We start from the raw sequence: 20,245 nt of genomic DNA on the forward strand, positions 1-20,245 counted from the left end.
GCTTGTGACCCGTGACCCAGCCTGCTGGGCTCCCTTCTCCTCCTCCCTGACAGTATGGACGGGCCACGGCCCCACCTCACCTGGGGCACCAATAACCGGGGGGCAGTCCCACCGCCATTACGTCTGACCTAAGACAAGGTCTGAGCTCGCCATTTTATCAAACCTTCACGCTACAATTTCAACCTTGCCAACAGCTTTAACCATACTCAAACAGCGAATTAACAATTCATCCGGGGTATGAATATCCACCCCACTCGACACGCACGCGTTAATTCCCGGCAATTCCACAGAGGCCGACCACTGCTGTAACCCAAGAACATCCACACCAGCAGAGAGTTACAGATTTAAACAGGGCGATCACACAGCATCCAACAGAATCAATCCCGGATGAGCCCCCACAATTGTAACCCTCAGGCTCGCCCAGCTCCTGTTCGTCTAGGGGAATCAGCCTTCGGACCCACCAAACTGAGTAATCACGTTTGTGTGGAGGCTGCGTGATGTACCCCCAGATAAAAACCCACAACGCAAAATATCAGACAGTACACCATATGCAATTAAATGATAGACTTTATGAATCTTAATCTGAATATAGGGTTAGTAATGAAAATAAAGAAAACAAAAGAAGGGCCCAAGTCAAAATCAAAGTGCCAGTTGGAGCTCACTCTGTAGCCATTCTTCCACCATCAATCTCCTCCGAGCGTCGCTGACCTTCGGACCCTCAGGTCCCAGTCCAATCCGTCCGGTGGTCTACCAGCTCTCTCCACTTGCATCTTCCCTCTTCATCTCTCCTCGACAACTGATCACGAAAACACAGCTCCCAGACACACCAGAAAGAACAATATTTCCTCATTGGCCACCCCTGCATACAAAACCCCGTTATCTCCAGCCATAACCCAAACATTGCTGCTACAGAGAACCCATTACCTCAGCAGTGAACATTACAGAGAAGCCATTACATTAGCATTAGCAGTAAAACATTACAAAGAAGCCGTTACACGTGAGTGTTGTGTGACTGGACATTGTCCATATGTATCTTGCGACCGGACGTTGTCCGTGTGTCTCGTGTGACTGGACGTTGTCCGTGTGTCCCGTGTGACCGGTCGCCGTCCGTGTGTCCCGTGTGACCAGTCGCTGTTCGTGTGTGTCATGTGACCGGACGCTGTACGTGTGTCCCGTGTGACCGGACACAGTCCGTGTATCGTGTGACCAGACGCTGTCCGTGTGTCCCGTGTGACCGGTCGCCGTCCGTGTGTCCCGTGTGACCAGTCGCTGTTCGTGTGTGTCGTGTGACCGGACACTGTCCGTGTATCGTGTGACCGGACGCCGTCCGTGTGTGTCGTGTGACCGGACACAGTCCGTGTGCCTCGAAGTGACCGGACACGGTCCGTGTGTCTTGTGTGACCGGACGCTGTCTGTGTGTCCCGTGTGATCGGTCGCTGTCCGTGTGTGTCATGTGACCAGACACTGTCCATGTGTGTCATGTGACCAGACACTGCCTGTGTGCATCGTATGACTAGACACTGTGTGTCTCGTGTGACTGTACAACGCAGTTGGTATGTTGTGGGTGATGAACTCCTTTGCTGCACCGAGTTCTGTTCAAAGCTCCAACCTGCTGGTTCGTTCAGACTGAGAGAGGAAGCTGGCGATACCAGTTCTTCAGCAAGGACAGTCAGAATGGTGAGGGATCGAGAGTTGTCAGTGCAGGGAGAGGGGCCAGTCTTAGTGGGGAGAGAGTTTGGGAGATGTATCAGTGTAGGAAGAGGTTGTTTGTCAGATAGAGGGGAGTGATAGGGAGAGTGGTGGTATCAGAGGGAAGTGATGGGGAGAGTGGTGGTATCAGAGGGGAGTGGTAGGGAGAGTGGGAGTATCAGAGGGGAGTGATAGGGAGAGTGGGAGTATCAGAGGGGAGTGGTAGGGAGAGTGGTGGTATCAGAGGGGAGTGATAGGGAGAGTGGGAGTATCAGAGGGGAATGATAGGGAGAGTGCTGGTATCAGAGGGGAGTGATAGGGAGAGTGGTGGTATCAGAGGGGAGTGATAGGGAGAGTGGGAGTATCAGAGGGGAGTGATGGGGAGAGTGGGAGTATCAGAGGGGAGTGATAGGGAGAGTGGGAGTATCAGAGGGGAGTGATGGGGAGAGTGGGAGTATCAGAGGGGAGTGATGGGGAGAGTGGGAGTATCAGAGGGGAGTGATAGGGAGAGTGGGAGTATCAGAGGGGAGTGATGGGGAGAGTGGTGGTATCAGAGGGAAGTGATGGGGAGAGTGGGAGTATCAGAGGGGAGTGATAGGGAGAGTGGGAGTATCAGAGAGGAGTGATAGGGAGAGTGGGAGTATCAGAGGGGAGTGATAGGGAGAGTGGTGGTATCAGAGGGAAGTGATGGGGAGAGTGGGAGTATCAGAGGGGAGTGATAGGGAGAGTGGGAGTATCAGAGGGGAGTGATAGGGAGAGTGGGAGTATCAGAGGGGAGTGATAGGGAGAGTGGGAGTATCAGAGGGGAGTGATAGGGAGAGTGGGAGTATCAGAGGGGAGTGATGGGGAGAGTGGGAGTATCAGAGGGGAGTAATGGGGAGAGTGGTGGTATCAGAGGGGAGTGATAGGGAGAGTGGTGGTATCAGAGGGGAGTGATAGGGAGAGTGGTGGTATCAGAGGGGAGTGATAGGGAGAGTGGGAGTATCAGAGGGGAGTGATGGGGAGAGTGGGAGTATCAGAGGGGAGTGATGGGGAGAGTGGGAGTATCAGAGGGGAGTGATGGGGAGAGTGGTGGTATCAGAGGGGAGTGATGGGGAGAGTGGGAGTATCAGAGGGGAGTGATGGGGAGAGTGGGAGTATCAGAGGGGAGTGATGGGGAGAGTGGTGGTATCAGAGGGGAGTGATAGGGAGAGTGGTGGTATCAGAGGGGAGTGATAGGGAGAGTGGGAGTATCAGAGGGGAGTGATGGGGAGAGTGGGAGTATCAGAGGGGAGTGATGGGGAGAGTGGGAGTATCAGAGGGGAGTGATGGGGAGAGTGGTGGTATCAGAGGGGAGTGATGGGGAGAGTGGGAGTATCAGAGGGGAGTGATGGGGAGAGTGGGAGTATCAGAGGGGAGTGATGGGGAGAGTGGGAGTATCAGAGGGGAGTGATAGGGAGAGTGGTGGTATCAGAGGGGAGTGATGGGGAGAGTGGGAGTATCAGAGGGGAGTGATGGGGAGAGTGGGAGTATCAGAGGGGAGTGATGGGGAGAGTGGGAGTATCAGAGGGGAGTGATGGGGAGAGTGGGAGTATCAGAAGGGAGTGATAGGGAGAGTGGGAGTATCAGAGGGGAGTGATAGAGACAGTGGGAGTATCAGAGGGGAGTGATAGGGAGAGTGGGAGTATCAGAGGGGAGTGATAGGGAGAGTGGGAGTATCAGAGGGGAGTGATAGGGAGAGTGGGAGTATCAGAGGGGAGTGATAGGGAGAGTGGGAGTATCAGAGGGGAGTGATAGGGAGAGTGGGAGTATCAGAGGGGAGTGATAGGGAGAGTGGGAGTATCAGAGGGGAGTGATAGGGAGAGTGATGGTATCAGAGGGGAGTGATAGAGACAGTGGGAGTATCAGAGGGGAGTGATAGGGAGAGAGGTAGTATCAGAGGGGAATGATAGGGAGAGTGGTGGTATCAGAGGGGAGTGATAGGGAGAGTGGGAGTATCAGAGGGGAGTGATAGGGAGAGTGGGAGTATCAGAGGGGAGTGATAGGGAGAGTGGGAGTATCAGAGGGGAGTGATAGGGAGAGTGGGAGTATCAGAGGGGAGTGATAGGGAGAGTGGTGGTATCAGAGGGGAGTGGTAGGGAGAGTGGGAGTATCAGAGGGGAGTGATAAGGAGACTGGGAGTATCAGAGGGGAGTGACAGGGAGATGCTGTGTGTCAGGGAGATGTGGAGTTGCGGAGGGGGAGGTGAGGCTGTGAGGTTGGGGCGAGATGAATGAGAATGGATGATGCTGAACTCTCCACAGGCTCAGTCTTCACCTGAGCTCTTCATATTGAAACGTCGGATCACTTGCCATTTGGGCTGCCTGGCCTTCCGTCTCCTCCTGCACAGGAAGGAGAGATGATAGTTAGGTGGAACACTCAGCAAGGTTCTGAGTTGTGGATGTCCCTATCCCAGAGGCAGTTATCCCTCCAGGAACTCTCTGGAAAAGACACCTGGAAATGGAAGTTGTGGAGTAACTGGATGTTAATCTGGACCAGTGTAAAATCTTCGGTGGGTGACCCAGGTCCTCTGGTTGCAAACACAGTGTCATCCTGGTGTGGCCACCCACTGACCCCAGTCGCTGATTTCATTTTAACCCTCACACGCCTCACCCCAAGACAGCTCCCTTCACCACCTTCAGTCAGAGCTGGTGGTTCCAGGGACCTGCCCCACCCATAGGGCCTTGGGGAAAGGCCCAGGAGATGCCTACCTGTAGACCATGAAGACCACCAGGATCGAATTCAGACTGATGAAGAGGAGAACAGTAACGGTTGCTGCAACCTTTCCCGTTGATACTGTTGGGAGCAGAATCCAAAGCAGTAGTTAGATACACGGAGAAACAACAGTCTGGCCCCCAGTTCAGGGTGTCCCAGAGTAGCCCTGTAAACACTCCCTGTACAGTGGGAGCCCATTGACTGGTGATGTGGACCAGTCAGTTCAAGGTGACCCAGAGTAGCCCTGTAAACACTCATAGAAACATAGAAAATAGGTGCAGGAGTAGGCCCTTCAGCCCTTCGAGCCTGCACCGCCATTCAGTATGATTATGGCTGATCATCCAACTCAGAACCCTGTACCTGCCTTCTCTCCATACCCCCGATCCCTTTAGCCACCAGGGCCGTATCTAACTCCCTCTTAAATATAGCCAATGAATTGGCCTCAACTGTTTCCTGTGGCAGAGAATTCCACAGATTCACCACTCTCTGTGTGAAGAGGTTTTTCCTCATCTCGGTCCTAAAAGGCCTCCCCTTCATCCTTAAACTGTGACCCCTCGTTCTGGACTTCCCCAACATCGGGAACAATCTTCCTGCATCTAGCCTGTCCAATCCCTTTAGGATTTTGTACATTTCAATAAGATTGCCCCTTAATCTTCTAAATTCCAACGAGTATAAGCCTAGTCGATCCAGTCTTTCATCATATGAAAGTCCTGCCATCCCAGGAATCAATCTGGTGAACCTTCTTTGTACTCCCTTATGGCAAGGATGTCTTTCCTCAGATTAGGGGACCAAAACTGCACACAATACTCCAGGTGTGGACAACAGGAATTCTGCAGATGCTGGAAATTCAAGCAACACACATCAAAGTTGCTGGTGAACACAGCAGGCCAGGCAGCATCTGTAGGAAGAGGTGCAGTCGACGTTTCAGGCCGACTGCAGTAGTACCTCCCTGCTCCTGTACTCGAATCCTCTTGCTATGAATGCCACTCCCTGTACATCGACTGGTGATGTGGACTGGCCAGTTCAGGGTGACCCAGAATAGCCCTGTAAACACTCCCTGTACAGTGGGAGCCCATCGACTGGTGATGTGGACCAGCCCGTTCAGCTGCTCGCTCCCTGGCCCTTCCCCAGCGGCTCTGTTAATGGGGCTGTTGCCATTCGGGTAATCATGTTCAGCACACCTCTCAACTGTCCCATTTAAATTGGGAAATTCTAGGCTTGAATGACCCAGTCCCGTCCTCTATTCCTGCACTTGATCATTTCACAGAGTATGATGGCTTTGTGTGATTGAAATGGGGTCTGGTCTCACTGATGTGTTTGAGAAATGGGTTTTGTGTGGGTGGCTGCAGTGATCTGTTACAACTTCACAAAACACTGGTTCGGCAGAAACTGCAGCTGCTGTGATCTGGAACCCCAATTTACAGCCGGAGGATCTCACTGAGTCAGGCAGCATCTGTGGAAGGAAACGGGCGGGTCAGGGGCCTTCACCCGGATTGGTTAGGCTGCAGGGAGTCTTGTGAGCAGAATTGTAGTTCTGGTCACCGTGCTGTGGGAAAGGTGTCCTTACTCTGGAGAGAGTGCAAGAGGAGATCTTCCCAGACTGGAGGACGTCAGATATGGGGGAAGGTTGGATGGGCTGGGATGTTTTCCCTGGGGTGAAGGAGGCTGACAGGCGGCCTGTATAAGTACACCAAGTTCTGAGAGGACAGCTTATCAGGACTTGTTTTCATGGTGTCAAAAGCAGGTGAGCGCAGTCTGATAGTGAGAAACGGAGGTTGAAAGGAGATCGGAGGGGGGAAGCTTTGCTTTACACATTTCTGGAATGCACTGCGGGAGGAAGTTGTGGAATCAGACACTATCACTACGTTTCAGACATTCAGACAAACCGGCAGGGCACAGGGGGCTCCAGACCTAATGCAGGCAGGTAGGATGAGTGTAGATGGGCAACAGATGTCAGCATGGACAGGATGGGCCGAAGGGCCTGTTTCTGTGCTGTACATCGACACGATCCGAGTCAGAATGAGGTCTATTACCACTGGCAGATATCACGAGGTGTGTTGTCTTGCTGCAATATGACTAAATCTGGAGAAAACGCAATGTGCTGTGGGACATCAGGGAGTCAGACAGTATCTGTAGAGATGTTGGGGGAACTCAGGGTGAGACAGTATCTGTAGAGATGTTGGAGGATTTTAGGGTCAGACAGGATCTGTAGAGATGTTTTGGGGACTGAGAGTCAGAGGATCTGTAGAAATGTTTTGGGTATCTCAGAGTCAGAAACATTCCAGACGAAGGACCTCGATTTTCATTTGCACCGACATCTCGTTCAATTGCTAATTCCACCCACCCCCCTGGATATTCGCTATAATTGTGTGGAGGAAGATTCCTCTGATGTGTGAATTTGTACAGTCAGGACCATTAAAAACCCTTCCCCCCAGCCCCCACCCACCTCCGTGGTCTTGATTCCACAACTCCCTGGGACATAGAAGCAGAATTAGGCCATTCGGTCCATCGAGACTGTTTTGCCATTCCATCATTTCTAAGACGATAAGGCCCATCGATTCTGATCCACCATTCAATCCTGGCTGATTTATTACCCCTCTCAACCCCATTCTCCTGCCTTCTCCCCATAACCGTTGTTGCTGTAATCAAGTTTTTCTCTACCTGCACTGTAAATTTATCCAATCACTTGTCCCTCATGGCGTCCGCGGAAATGAATTTCACGGAATCACCACCCTCTAACTAAAGGAATTCCCCATCTCCGTTCGAAATGTGTGTTCCTCTTTTCCTCCGGATCTAGATTCCTAGACATCGCCTACTACTGGAAACATCCTCTCTGTCAAGCATTTCAATATTTGATAGGTTTCAATGAGAACCTCATTCTTCTAAACTCCAGCCAGTACAGCCTCATGCCTGATTGCACACTGTCAGCATCACTGACCTGCTCTCATCCGTGCCAGCTATCCTGGAAATAACAGTGCTTTCTGCTCCCTCTCAGGTTTCATATTGTATTAACCACTGGAAACACCTGCTTTAAACAATCCCGTGCTGGGCTGTCTGCTGGGGTCAGTAACAGTGCGACAGCAGTCAGGGTTTGAACTCACCATAGAACGGTTCATAATACGCACACACAAACTTCACTTCCTGCAAAGAGAATTAACAGCCGCTGTTAGTAATCGAAGCTTTTCCATTCAGATGTGTTTGCTCAGACAATGAGGTGCATTACTCTGCCATAAGCCCAGAACCCAGGTCAACGAGCAAGAAACAAGTGTTCAAATCCCACCAAGCAATTTCAACTCAGTGAGTGAGGTGAATCTTGGACAAAGGTTGATCCCGGTGACAGTGTCTATGAAACTGCTGGGTTGTAGTAAACCCTCAACTGGCCACTATCGTCCTTCAGTGGCGGAACTCTGACCCCCCGGACACACTCTATCCTGTGTGTGAGTCTGTCCCCTCCAAACTGATCTGCAAACCCACTGTGACCATCACCATTACACCCAAAAGCACACAGGTCACCGTGACATAGAGTCACACATGACAGAGCCCCTCCCAGCCCGGTCTACAGCACCTCCTGGGTCTGCGTTTGAACTGCTGTCATGAGGTTTGGTATCAAGGGGTCCTGAAGAGACTCAAACTGAGTAATTTATCAAATGTCACCTGACAGCACCGCGAACAACGGCTTCCACCCACTCTGACGATGGTTCACACAGTGATTGTGCAATGGGTTTGTCCTTCAGTTTGTGAACGGGACAAGACTGGGCAGTTTGCACACTGTTGGGTCGATTCCTGTGTCGGAACTGTCCTGGAACAGATAGTTCTGGAGCACAGCTCGTCAGTACTGATGTGGGAACGCTCTCCATGGGTTCAGCTGGACCCTGAAGCAGCTTTATTATCAGTGATTTGTGCAGCAGCACAGTTACAATTACATCACTGTAAATAACAAATAATCTCATCGTACAAGGAAAGGAATAATGAGACAGAGCGAGTCGGGGACCAGAGGACCCGGCCTCAGAACCGAGGGGCGGCCTTTTACAACGGAGATGAGGAGGAATTTTTTCAGCCAGAGAGTGGTGAATCTGTGGAATTCTTTGCCACAGGCAGCTGTGGAGGCCAAGTCTTTATGTATATTTAAGGCAGAGGTTGGTAGATTCTTGATTAGTCAAGGCATAAAGGATACGGGGAGAAGGCAGGAGATTGGGGCTGAGAGGGAAATAGTCCGGTAATTCGGCACAGCAGTCGGTGTGACGCTACTAAGGATCGGGTAATAAGGGTAAGAGAAATTCTAAGGGTAGAAAGACCCTAATGGGACTTACCTACAGGCCCCCAAACAGTAGTCTGGATGTAGGGTGTAAGTTGAATCAAGAGTTAAAATTGGCATGTCGCAAAGGTAATGCTACAGTTGTTATGGGGGATTTCAACATGCAGGTAGACTGGAGGAATCAGGTTCGTACTGGACCCCAAGAAAGGGAGTTTGTGGAGTCCCTCCGAGATGGATTCTTAGAACAGCTTGTACTGGAGCCTACCAGAGAGAACGCAATTCTAGATTTAGTGTTGTGCAATGAACCGGATTTGATCAGGGACCTCCAGGTAAAGGAGCCATTAGGAGGCAGTGACCACAATATGATAAGTTTTAATCTACAATTTGAGGGGGAGAAGGGAAACTCAGAAGTGTCAGTATTACAGTTGAACAAAGGGAACTATGGAGCTATGAGGGAGGAGCTGGCCAAAGTTCAATGGAACAATACTCTAGCAGGGATGACAGTGGAACAGCAATGGCAAGTGTTTCTGGGAATAATGCGGAAGGTGCAGGATCAGTTCGTTCCAAAGAGGAAGAAAGATCCTAAGGGGAGTAAGGGGAGGCCGTGGCTGACAAGGGAAGTAAAGGACAGTATAAAAATAAAAGAGAAGTATAACATAGCAAAGACGAGTGGGAAACCGGAGGATTGGGAAACTTTTAAAGAGCAACAGAAGGTAACTGAAAAGGCAATACGCGGAGAAAAAATGAGATACGAAGGTAAACTAGTCAAGAATATAAAGGAGGATAATAAAAGCTTCTTTAGGTATGTGAAAAGGAAAAAAAAATAGTTAAGACTAAAATTGGGCCCTCGAAGACAGAAACTGGTGAATTTATTATGGGGAACAAGGAAATGGCAGACGAGTTGAACAGGTACTTTGGATCTGTCTTCACTGGGGAAGACACAAACAATCTCCCAGATATAATAGTGGCCAAAGGACCTAGGGTAATGGATGAATTAAATTAATGATATTAAATCATTAGAAAGAGGTGATATAGGATCGGAAGGTGCAGAATCTTTACGGGTTGAGCTAAGGAATAGCAGAGGTAAAAGGACCCTGATGGCAGTTATATACAGGCCTCCAAACAGCTGCAGTGATGTGGACTACAAATTACAACAAGAAATAGAAAAGGCTTGTCAGAAGAGCAGTGTTATGATAATTGTGGGGGATTTTAACATGCGAGTGGATTGGGAAAATCAGGTCAGCACTGGATCTCAAGAGAGAGAATTTGTAGAATGTCTGCGAGATGGCTTTTTAGAACAGCTTGTTGTTGAGCCCACTAGGGGATCGGCTGTACTGGATTGGGTATTGTGTAATGAACTGGAGGTGATTAGAGAGATTGAGGTGAAGGAACCCTTAGGAGGCAGTGATCATAACATGATTGAGTTCACTGTGAAATTAGAAAAAGAGAAGCCGAAATCTGATGTGTCGGTATTTCAGTGGAGTAAAGGAAATTACAGTGGCATGAGAGAGGAACTGGCCAAAGTTGACTGGAAAGGGACAATGGCGGGAAAGACAGCAGAGCAGCAGTGGCTGGAGTTTATGCGAGAAATGAGGAATGTGCAAGACAGGTATATTCCAAAAAAGAAGAAATTTTCGAGTGGAAAAAGGATGCAACCATGGTTGACAAGAGAAGTCAAAGCCAAAGTTAAAGCAAAGGAGAGGGCATACAAGGAAGCAAAAATTAGTGGGAAGAGAGAGGATTGGGAATTTTTTAAAACTTTACAAAAGGAAACCAAGAAGGTCATTAAGAGAGAAAAGATTAACTATGAAAGGAAGCTAGCAAATAATATCGAAGAGGATACTAAAAGCTTTTTCAAGTATATAAAGAGAAAAAGACAGGTCAGAGTAGATATAGGACTGATAGAAAATGATGCTGGAGAAATTGTAATGGGAGATAACGAGATGGCGGAGGAACTGAATGAGTATTTTGCATCAGTCTTCACTGAGGAAGACATCAGCAGTATTCCGGATACTCAAGGGTGGCAGGGAGGAGAAGTGTGCGCAGTCACAATTACGACAGAGAAAGTACTCAGGAAGCTGAATAGTCTAAAGGTAGATAAATCTCCTGGACCAGATGGAATGCACCCTCGTGTTCTGAAGGAAGTAGCTGTGGAGATTGCGGAGGCATTAGCGATAATCTTTCAAAAGTCGATAGATTCTGGCATGGTTCCGGAAGACTGGAAGATTGCAAATGTCACTCCGCTATTTAAGAAGGGGGAAAGGAAGCAAAAAGGAAATTATAGACGTGTTAGCTTGACATCTGTGGTTGGGAAGTTGTTGGAGTCGATTGTCAAGGATGAGGTTACAGAATACCTGGAGTCATATGACAAGATAGGCAGAACTCAGCATGGATTCCTTAAAGGAAAATCCTGCCTGACAAACCTATTACAATTTTTTGAGGAAATTACCAGTAGGCTAGACAAGGGAGATGCAGTGGGTGTTGTATATTTGGATTTTCAGAAGGCCTTTGACAAGGTGCCACACATGAGGCTACTTAACAAGATAAGAGCCCATGGAATTATGGGAAAGTTACATACGTGGATAGAGCGTTGGCTGATTGGCAGGAAACAGAGAGTGGGAATAAAGGGATCCTATTCTGGTTGGCTGCCGGTTACCAGTGGTGTTCCACAGGGGTCCGTGTTGGGGCCGCTTCTTTTTACATTGTACATCAACGATTTGGATTATGGAATAGATGGCTTCGTGGTTAAGTTTGCTGACAATATGAAGGTAGGTAGAGGGGCCGGTAGTGCTGAGGAAACAGAGTCTGCAGAGAGACTTGGATAGATTAGAAGAATGGACAGAGAAGTGGCAAATGAAGTACAATGTTGGAAAGTGTATGGTTATGCACTTTGGCAGAAAAAATAAACAGGCAGACTATTATTTAAATGGGAAAAGAATTCAAAGTTCTGAGATGTAACGGGACTTGGGAATCCTCGTACAGGATACCCTTAAAGTTAACCTCCAGGTTGAGTCAGTAGTGAAGAAGGCGAATGCAATGTTGGCTTTCATTTCTAGAGGAATAGAGTATAGGAGCAGGAATGTGATGTTGAGGCTCTATAAGGTGCTGGTGAGACCTCACTTGGAGTACTGTGGGCAGTTTTGGTCTCCTTATTTAAGAAAGGATGTGCTGACGTTGGAGAGGGTACAGAGAAGATTCACTAGAATGATTCTGGAAATGAGAGGGTTAAAATATGAGGAACGTTTGTCCTCTCTTGGACTGTATTCCTTGGAGTTTAGAAGAATGAGGGGAGACCTCATAGAAACATTGCGAATGTTAAAAGGCATGGACAGAGTGGATGTGGCAAAGTTGTTTCCCATGATGGGGGAGTCTAGTATGAGAGGGCATGACTTAAGGATTGAAGGGCGCCCTTTCAGAACAGAGATGCAAAGATACTTTTTTTAGTCAGAGGGTGGTGAATCTATGGAATTTGTTGCCACGGGCAGCAGTGGAGGCCAAGTCATTGAGTGTATTTAAGGCAGAGATTGATAGGTATCTGAGTAGCCAGGGCATCAAAGGTTATGGCGAGAAGGCAGGAGGGACTAAATAGGAGAAAATGGATCAGGTCATGATAAAATAGTGGAGCAGACTCGATGGGCTGAATGGCCTACTTCTGCTCCTTTGTCTTATGGTCTTATGGTCTTATGAATTGAAGGAAATTTATATTAGGCAGGAAATGGTGTTGGATAGACTGTTGGGTCTGAAGGCTGATAAGTCCCCGGGACCTGATGGTCTGCATCCCAGGGTACTTAAGGAGGTGGCTTTAGAAATCGTGGACACATTGGTAATCATTTTCCAATGTTCTATAGATTCAGGATCAGTTCCTGTGGATTGGAGGGTGGCTAATGTTGTCCCTCTCTTCAAGAGGGGAGGAAGAGAGAAAATAGAGAATTATAGACTGGTTAGCCTGACGTTGGTGGTGGGAAAGATGCTGGAGTCAATTATAAAAGATGAAATTATGACTCACCTGGATAGCAGTAACAGGATCGGTCCGAGTCAGCATGGATTTACAAAGGGGAAATCGTGCTTGACTAATCTTCTGGAATTTTTTGAGGATGTAACTATGAAAATGGAGAAGGGAGAGCCAGTGGATGTAGTGTACCTGGACTTTCAGAAAGCCTTTGATAAAGTCCCACATAGGAGATTAGTGGGCAAAATTAGGGCACATAGTATTAGGGGCAGAGTACTGACATGGATTGAAAATTGGCTGGCTGACGGAAAACAAAGAGTAGCGATTAACGGGTCCCTTTCGGAATGGCAGGCGGTGACCAGTGGGGTACCGTAGGGTTCAGTGCTGGGACCGCAGCTGTTTACAATATATATTAATGATTTAGCTGAGGGAATTAAAAGTAACATTAGCAAATTCGCCGATGAGACGAAGCTGGGTGGCGGTGTGAAATGTGAGGAGGGTGTTATGAGAATGCAGGGTGACTTGGACAGGCTGGGTGAGTGGGCAGATGCATGGCAGATGCAGTTTAATGTGGATAAATGTGAGGTTATCCACTTTAGTGGTAAGAACAGGAAGGCAGATTATTATCTAAATGGAGTCAAGTTAGGAAAAGGGGAAGTACAACGAGATCTAGGTGTTCTTGTACATCAGTCACTGAAAGCAAGCATGCAAGTACAGCAGGCAGTGAAGAAAGCTAATGGCTTTGCTGGCCTTCATAACAAAGGGAATTGAGAATAAGAGCAAAGAGGTCCTTCTGCAGCTGTACAGGGCCCTGGTGAGACCACACCTGGAGTACTGTGTGCAGTTTTGGCCTCCAAATTTGAGGAAGGACATTCTTGCTATTGAGGGAGTGCAGCGTAGGTTCACAAGGTTAATTCCTGGGATGGCAGGACTGTCATATATTGAAAGATTGGAGTGACTGGGCTTGTATACTCTGGAATTTAGAAGGCTGAGAGGGGATCTTATTGAAACATATAAGATTATTAAGGGATTGGACACGCTGGAGGCAGGAAGCATGTTCCCGCTGATGGGTGAGTCCATAACCAGAGGCCACAGTTTAAGAATAAGGGGTAGGCCATTTAGAACGGAGTTGAGGAAAAACTTTTTCACCCAGAGAGTGGTGGATATATGGAATGCTCTTCCCCAGAAGGCTGTGGAGGCCAAGTCTCTGGATGATTTCAAGAAAGAGGTGGATAGAGCTCTTAAAGATAGCAGAATCAAAGGTTATGGGGATAAGGCAGGAACTGGATACTGATTGTGGATGATCAGCCATGATCACAGTGAATGGTGGTGCTGGCTTTGTGGGCCGAAGGGCCTGTATTGTGCTGTAGGTTTTCTATGTTTCTGTTTGTAAGGGGTTTCTTCTTTCATGTTACTGTGTAGGCTAATCAAAATGGCTGCTTTGTTATGTTAACTGTTGAGAAAGTTCTCTCACTAGCAGCTTGTTTGGGTTATAGAGCGAGTTGTATTCATTTGCTAACCAATTGGGATAGATATTATTCTTTCTTGTGTGTCTGTAAGCTATTGTGATGTGCGGGCTTTGGCGCAGAAGGTGCGATGGGGACAAAGACAGTGGACTCGATGCTGTAAACCAGCCGAATCTCGTACGGGAGTCCGAGGTCCAGGGTCTTTGGCGGGGAGAGGAGACGAAGACAGACTCGTGTGGAGCGTCTGGTCGACCACTATGGTTGGTCCCAGGTGGTGGGCCGAGGTGGTCAGAGGGGATCAGATGGTGAACAGAGGACCGTTACTAGAGCTCCAACTGTTGTGCACGAAGAGGTTGAACTTTGATAAGTTTGGCGCCTTTTACTTTCCTTTTATATTTTATCTCTATTAATTATATAGTTCCAGTAATATCTATAAATTGTAATCATTTAATCGTATCTGGTGTATTGTCTGTTATTTGCCGGGGTGGGGTACATCACACAGCATCTACACAAACTTGATTACCCAGTTTGGCGGGGCCGAAGGCTGCTCCCTCTCGACGACAGCCAGTTGAGTGAGCCCGAGGCTTACCAGGGGGCTACATATATAAAATGGCCCATATTGTCAGGAATCATAAAGAAGCAGGTGATCTAAACGGTGAGAGATTGTAGATCTCTGAGACACAGACAGACCTGGAGCCCCTGTGTGTGATTTACAGAAGCCGGAATCAGGTATACAGATAAGTCACCGATGGACTCTGAGCCTTTGGCCCAAAGTGCAGCTGAAGCAGTGACCTTGACATTGTTAAAGCAGAAGTGGTTAAATGAGGGGTGAGGGTTGCTGCCATAGAACAGACAACATTACACCACAGTACAGGCCCTTCGGCCCACAATGTTGTGCTGACCTTTTCAGCTGCTGTAAGATCAATGTAACCCTTTCCTCCTACACAGCCTCCATTTTCCCATCATCCACCGTGGACAGGACTGTGGAGTTGAGGCTACAGTCACATCAGCCAAATAGACAGCGTGGTTTGAGAGACTGAGTGTCCCACAGCCACTCCTCACTCCGATTCTGACATTACTACTCCTATTTATAACCCCGCCAAGGACAGTCCCAAGCCTGGCTGTGAAAAGAGGAGGGTTGGGCAACCTCATCCTGTAAAGACCCAGAGCTACAAAGACCTCACCCCTGATGTAGCGGCTGGGGACGGTCGGACACAGGACACTGTCATGTCGGACCCACGTCCACCTTCCTTTCCAAGCTGTGACTCCAGGCACTGATGCCCACTGACCTGATTACCAGGACTCCTGGATACAAGAGCGAACAGCGCACAAGATGGCGGCAGGTGACGCACACTCACCGGACTCCAGTCACTGACGATTCGCAACGTGACTGTGTATTGCTGGTCAGGCTCCAGACGTCTGTTCCAGAAGTTGCCAATGGTCTGATCATCTCCGATGGTCAACGTCATTGTTCCAGAGACGTTGGCAGTGGGAATGCGCAGACTGATGTAGTCCTCGAATGGATGCTTCACTTGGAATGCAAGCAGATGCCTATTCTGACACAACCCTTCCCGTTCTAAACGTGAGGGTGAATGATAACTTGTCGGCGAAACAATCACCTCGTAAAATCTGCACCGGTGACAACAGAGGCAGAGTCAGTTGGGGGGGGGGCAGAGAGTGGGAGGGCGAGGGAGTGGGGGGGAGACGGAGAGAGTGGGGGGATGTAGAGGGTGGGGGAGAGACGGATAGAGTGGGGGGGGAGACGGAGAGTGTGGGGGGAGACGGAGAGACTCGGGGAATGGAGGGAGTGGGGGGGAGACGGATGGAGTGGGGGGGAGACGGAGAGAGTGGGGGGGAGACGGAGAGAGTGGGGGGGAGACGGAGAGTGTGGGGGGAGACGGAGAGTGTGGGGGGAGACGGAGAGTGTGGGGGGAGACGGAGAGTGTGGGGGGAAGACGGAGAGACTCGGGGAATGGAGAGAGTGGGGGGGGAGACGGAGGGAGTGGGGGGGAGACGGAGAGTGAGGGGGGAGACGGAGAGTGGGGGGGAGACGGAGAGAGTGGGGGGGAGACGGAGAGAGTGGGGGGGAGACGGAGAGTGTGGGGGGAGACGGAGAGTGTGGGGGGAGACGGAGAGTGTGGGGGGAGACGGAGAGTGTGGGGGGAAGACGGAGAGACTCGGGGAATGGAGAGAGTGGGGGGGGAGACGGAGGGAGTGGGGGGGAGACGGAGAGTGAGGGGGGAGACGGAGAGTGGGGGGGAGACGGAGAGAGTGGGGGGGAGACGGAGAGAGTGGGGGGGAGACGGAGAGAGTGGGGGGGGGAGACGGAGAGAGTGGGGGGGGGGAGACGGAGAGAGTGGGGGGGGGAGACGGAGAGAGTGGGGGGGGGAGACGGAGAGAGTGGGGGGGGAGACGGAGAGAGTGGGGGGGGAGACGGATGGAGTGGGGGGGGAGACGGATGGAGTGGGGGGGGAGACGGATGGAGTGGGGGGGAAGACGGAGAGTGGGGGGGAAGACGGAGAGTGGGGGGGAAGACGGAGAGTGGGGGGGAAGACGGATGGAGTGGGGGGAAGACGGATGGAGTGGGGGGAAGACGGAGAATGTGGGGGGAAGACGGAGAGACTCGGGGAATGGAGGGAGTGGGGGGGAGACGGAGAGAGTGGGGGGGAGACGGAGAGAGTGGGGGGGAGACGGAGAGAGTGGGGGGGAGACGGAGAATGTGGGGGGGAGACGGAGAATGTGGGGGGGAGACGGAGAATGTGGGGGGGGAGACGGAGAATGTGGGGGGGAGACGGAGAATGTGGGGGGAAGACGGAGAGAGTGGGGGGGAGACGGACGGAGTGGGGGGGGAGACGGACGGAGTGGGGGGGGAGACGGACGGAGCGGGGGGGAGACGGAGGGAGCGGGGGGGGAGACGGAGGGAGTGGGGGAGAGGTTGAGTGAGTCAAGGTATATGGACAGAGTAGGGAGGGGTGAGGAGACTCGAGGGTAGACTAGCACGGATGAAGAGAAGGGAAGGTAGGAGGGACTGCAGAGGGAAAGGAGGAGGGACCACAGGGAGAGGGGGAGGGACTGTGGGGGAGGAGCAGGGACCGTGGGGAGGGGCAGAGGGACTGAGGAGGAAAAGTGGGAGGGGCCGTGGGGGAGGAGGGGGAGGGACTGTGGGGGGAAGGGTGAGGGACTGTGGGGGGAAGGGTGAGGGACTGTGGGGGGAAGGGTGAGGGGTCGTGGGGAGGTGGGGCGGGACTGTGGGGGAGGGGGTGAGGGACTGTAGGGAGAGGAGGGGGAGGGACTGTGGGAGGAGGGGGAGGGACTGTGGGGGAGGGGGAGGGACTGTGGGGGAGGGGGAGGGAATGAGGAGGAAAAGTGGGAGGGTCCATGTGGGGGGAGGGAGAGGGACCGTGGGGAGGGGGAGGGACTGTGGGGGGAGGGGGAGGGACTGTGGGGGAGGGGGAGGGATGGTGGGGGGAAGGGGGAGGGGCCGTGGGGAGGTGGGGAGGGACTGTGGGAGGGGGTGAGGGACTGTAGGGAGAGGAGGGGGAGGGACTGTGGGGGGAGGGGGAGGGACTGTGGGGGAGGGGGAGGGACTGTGGGGGAGGGTGAGGGACTGTGGGGAGGTGGGGAGGGACTGTGGGGGGAGGGGAGGGACTGTGGGGGGAGGGGGAGGGACTGTAGGGAGAGGAGGGGGAGGGACTGTGGGGAGGTGGGGCGGGACTGTGGGGGGAAGGGTCGTGGGGAGGTGGGGCGGGACTGTGGGGGAGGGGGGAGGGACTGTGGGAGGAGGGAGAGGGACCGTGGGGAGGGGGAGGGACTGTAGGGAGAGGAGGGGGAGGGACTGTGGGGGAGGGGGAGGGACGGTGGGGGGGAGGGGGAGGGACTGTGGGGGAGGGGGAGGGACGGTGGTGGGGAGGGGGAGGGACTGTAGGGGAGGGGGAGGGACTGTGGGGGGAAGGGGGAGGGACTGTGGGGGGAAGGGGGAGGGACTGTGGGGGAGGGGGAGGGACCGTGGGGGAGGGGGAGGGAGCGCGGAGGAAAGGCGGAGGGGTGGATGATGAAGGAGAGAAGCAATACTCACGACACTGCAGTGCATTCTCTGTGTGAGTGTGTGAACCGGATACGAGCCGTCGAGCCAGTGATTTCTGAAACACGACTCTGAATTTCGGGAGCAAACGGTTCTGCAGGAAAAGATTGTGGTAAACGTGCCGGGCAGTGAACAAAGACAAACAAACTGCCTGAACCAGCTCGTCACTAACCACCATTTCACATTGCCTGTTGGTTTTCAACACAAGACCTTCTGGTCACTAAAAGGAGGAGACATTAGGCCTCTCACAGGGCGTAAACTGGATAAATCCCCAGGGCCTGACGTGCCCCAGGCTGCCGTGAGTTGAAAAGGGAAGGGTTTGCTCAGACAGAGACACAAGTTTCAAATCGCAGCCGAGGTGCCAGATGATGGCAGAAAAGCAATTGTGGTAGAAATTATGGGGTCACAGAAAAGTACAGCACAGAAACAGGCCCTTTGGCCCATCTAGTCCATGCCAAACCATTTAAACTGCCTACTCCCATCACCATTTAAAACTCTTTAAATGTGAGACAATTTTGCTGAATTACCTTCAGAGGCCCCACAAAAATGCACACCAATGTCAAGGGGACTTGCAACTTTTGCAGCGTTTAGGAAAGAGGATTACAATTATCTAAGAAAAAAAAGCAAAGTGCTTTACTGTCAAAGGATTCCTGTTAAAGTTTGATTTAATGCTTGGTCTTTTCAGAAAGCTGAACAGATATAAATATATAAAATCATATGAAATCTGTGCAAGACGTGTTCTTTAATGCAAAAGAATGTGCTTATTTCCAAAGACAGACACAGGGTGCGAGTTTGGGATTCCCTGACTAGCCGGTACCTTAGCTCAAGATGGATAAACGTGACGGGAACATAACGATCAGCAGAACGCTACGAGATCTCCGCTGTCAGAGGCTGGAGCTCAGTTCCATCTCTATCTGTGACAAAGTTTCTATATTCTTCCTTGTGCACATGATTTTCCTCGATGGGCTCTGGTTTCCTCCCACAGTCCAAAGACCCAACACCATCAGATATAGGAACAGAATTAGGCCATTCGGCCCATTGAATCTCCTCCACCATTTGATCATGGCTGACCCAATTCCCTCTCAACCCCAATCTCCTGCTTTCTTCCCATAACCTTTCACATCTTGACTTACGAAGAATCTATCGACCTCTGTCTTAAATGCATCCAGTGACCTGTCCTCCACAGCCACTCGTGGCAGTAAATTACACAGATTCACCACCCTTGGGTTTATGAAATTTTTCCTCATCTCTATTCCACTATTCTGATATTGTGCTCTCTGTTCCCAGACTCCTCCGCTACTGGAAACATCCTCTCCTGTTCCACTCAGTCTGGTCCTTTCCACATTCGACAGGTTCCAATGAGATCCCCACTCACTCTGAAATTCCAGTGAGTACAGGCCCAGATCTGTCAAACATACCTCATGGGATAAGCCTTTCAATCCCAGGATCCATTTTGCTAACCTCCTTTGAACCCTCTCCAATGTCAGCACATAATTTTTCAGATTAGGAGCCCGAAGCAGCTCACAATACTTCAAGTGAGCCTCCCTGATAATTTATAAAGCCTCAGCACCACACCCTTGCTTTTACATTCTCGTCCTCTCGAAATGAATGCCAACATCACTGACTTAACTTGCAAGTTAACCTTTAGGGAATCGTCACAAGGACTCCCAAATCCATTTGCACCTTCTCCCTGTTTAGAAAATAGTCTATGCTTTTATTCCCCTTACCAAAGTGCATGACATACACTTCCCAATACAATTCCATTTCCCATTTCCTTGCCCATCCTCCTAATCTGTTTAAATCCTCTGCAGCCTCCCTGTTTCCTCACCACTACCTGCCCCTCCACCTATCTTCATATCATCCACAAACTTGGCCACAAAGCCATCAATTCCGTCATCCAAATCATTGACATATAATGTAAAAAGAATCGGTCCCAACACAGACCCCTGTGGAACACCACTCGTCACCAGCAGCCAATCAGAAAGGTTCCCTTTATTGCCACTCTTCACCTTCTGCCAATCAGCTACTGTTTTATCTATGCTGGAATCTTTCCTGTAATACCATGGGCTCGT

At 50.7% G+C, this 20,245-nt stretch overlaps 1 protein-coding gene across 1 annotated transcript in view; it reads right to left on the reverse strand.

Moving 5' to 3' along the window:
• Positions 1-549: 549 nt before the first annotated feature.
• The window catches only part of LOC140197492 (uncharacterized), an 82,987-nt gene continuing 63,291 nt past the window's right edge, over positions 550-20,245 (reverse strand). The window contains exons 6-10 of the mRNA XM_072257473.1: positions 18,168-18,267; positions 15,451-15,721; positions 7,524-7,563; positions 4,419-4,503; positions 550-4,049 (exon numbers count right to left, since the gene is read on the reverse strand). Of these exons, the coding sequence (XP_072113574.1) occupies positions 3,974-4,049; positions 4,419-4,503; positions 7,524-7,563; positions 15,451-15,721; positions 18,168-18,267 (572 nt within the window). The 3' untranslated portion in view covers positions 550-3,973. The remainder of the gene's footprint in view (positions 4,050-4,418; positions 4,504-7,523; positions 7,564-15,450; positions 15,722-18,167; positions 18,268-20,245) is intronic.

This window comes from Mobula birostris, chromosome 5 (assembly GCF_030028105.1).
Source record: "Mobula birostris isolate sMobBir1 chromosome 5, sMobBir1.hap1, whole genome shotgun sequence".
NCBI classification, from domain to species: domain Eukaryota; kingdom Metazoa; phylum Chordata; class Chondrichthyes; order Myliobatiformes; family Myliobatidae; genus Mobula; species Mobula birostris.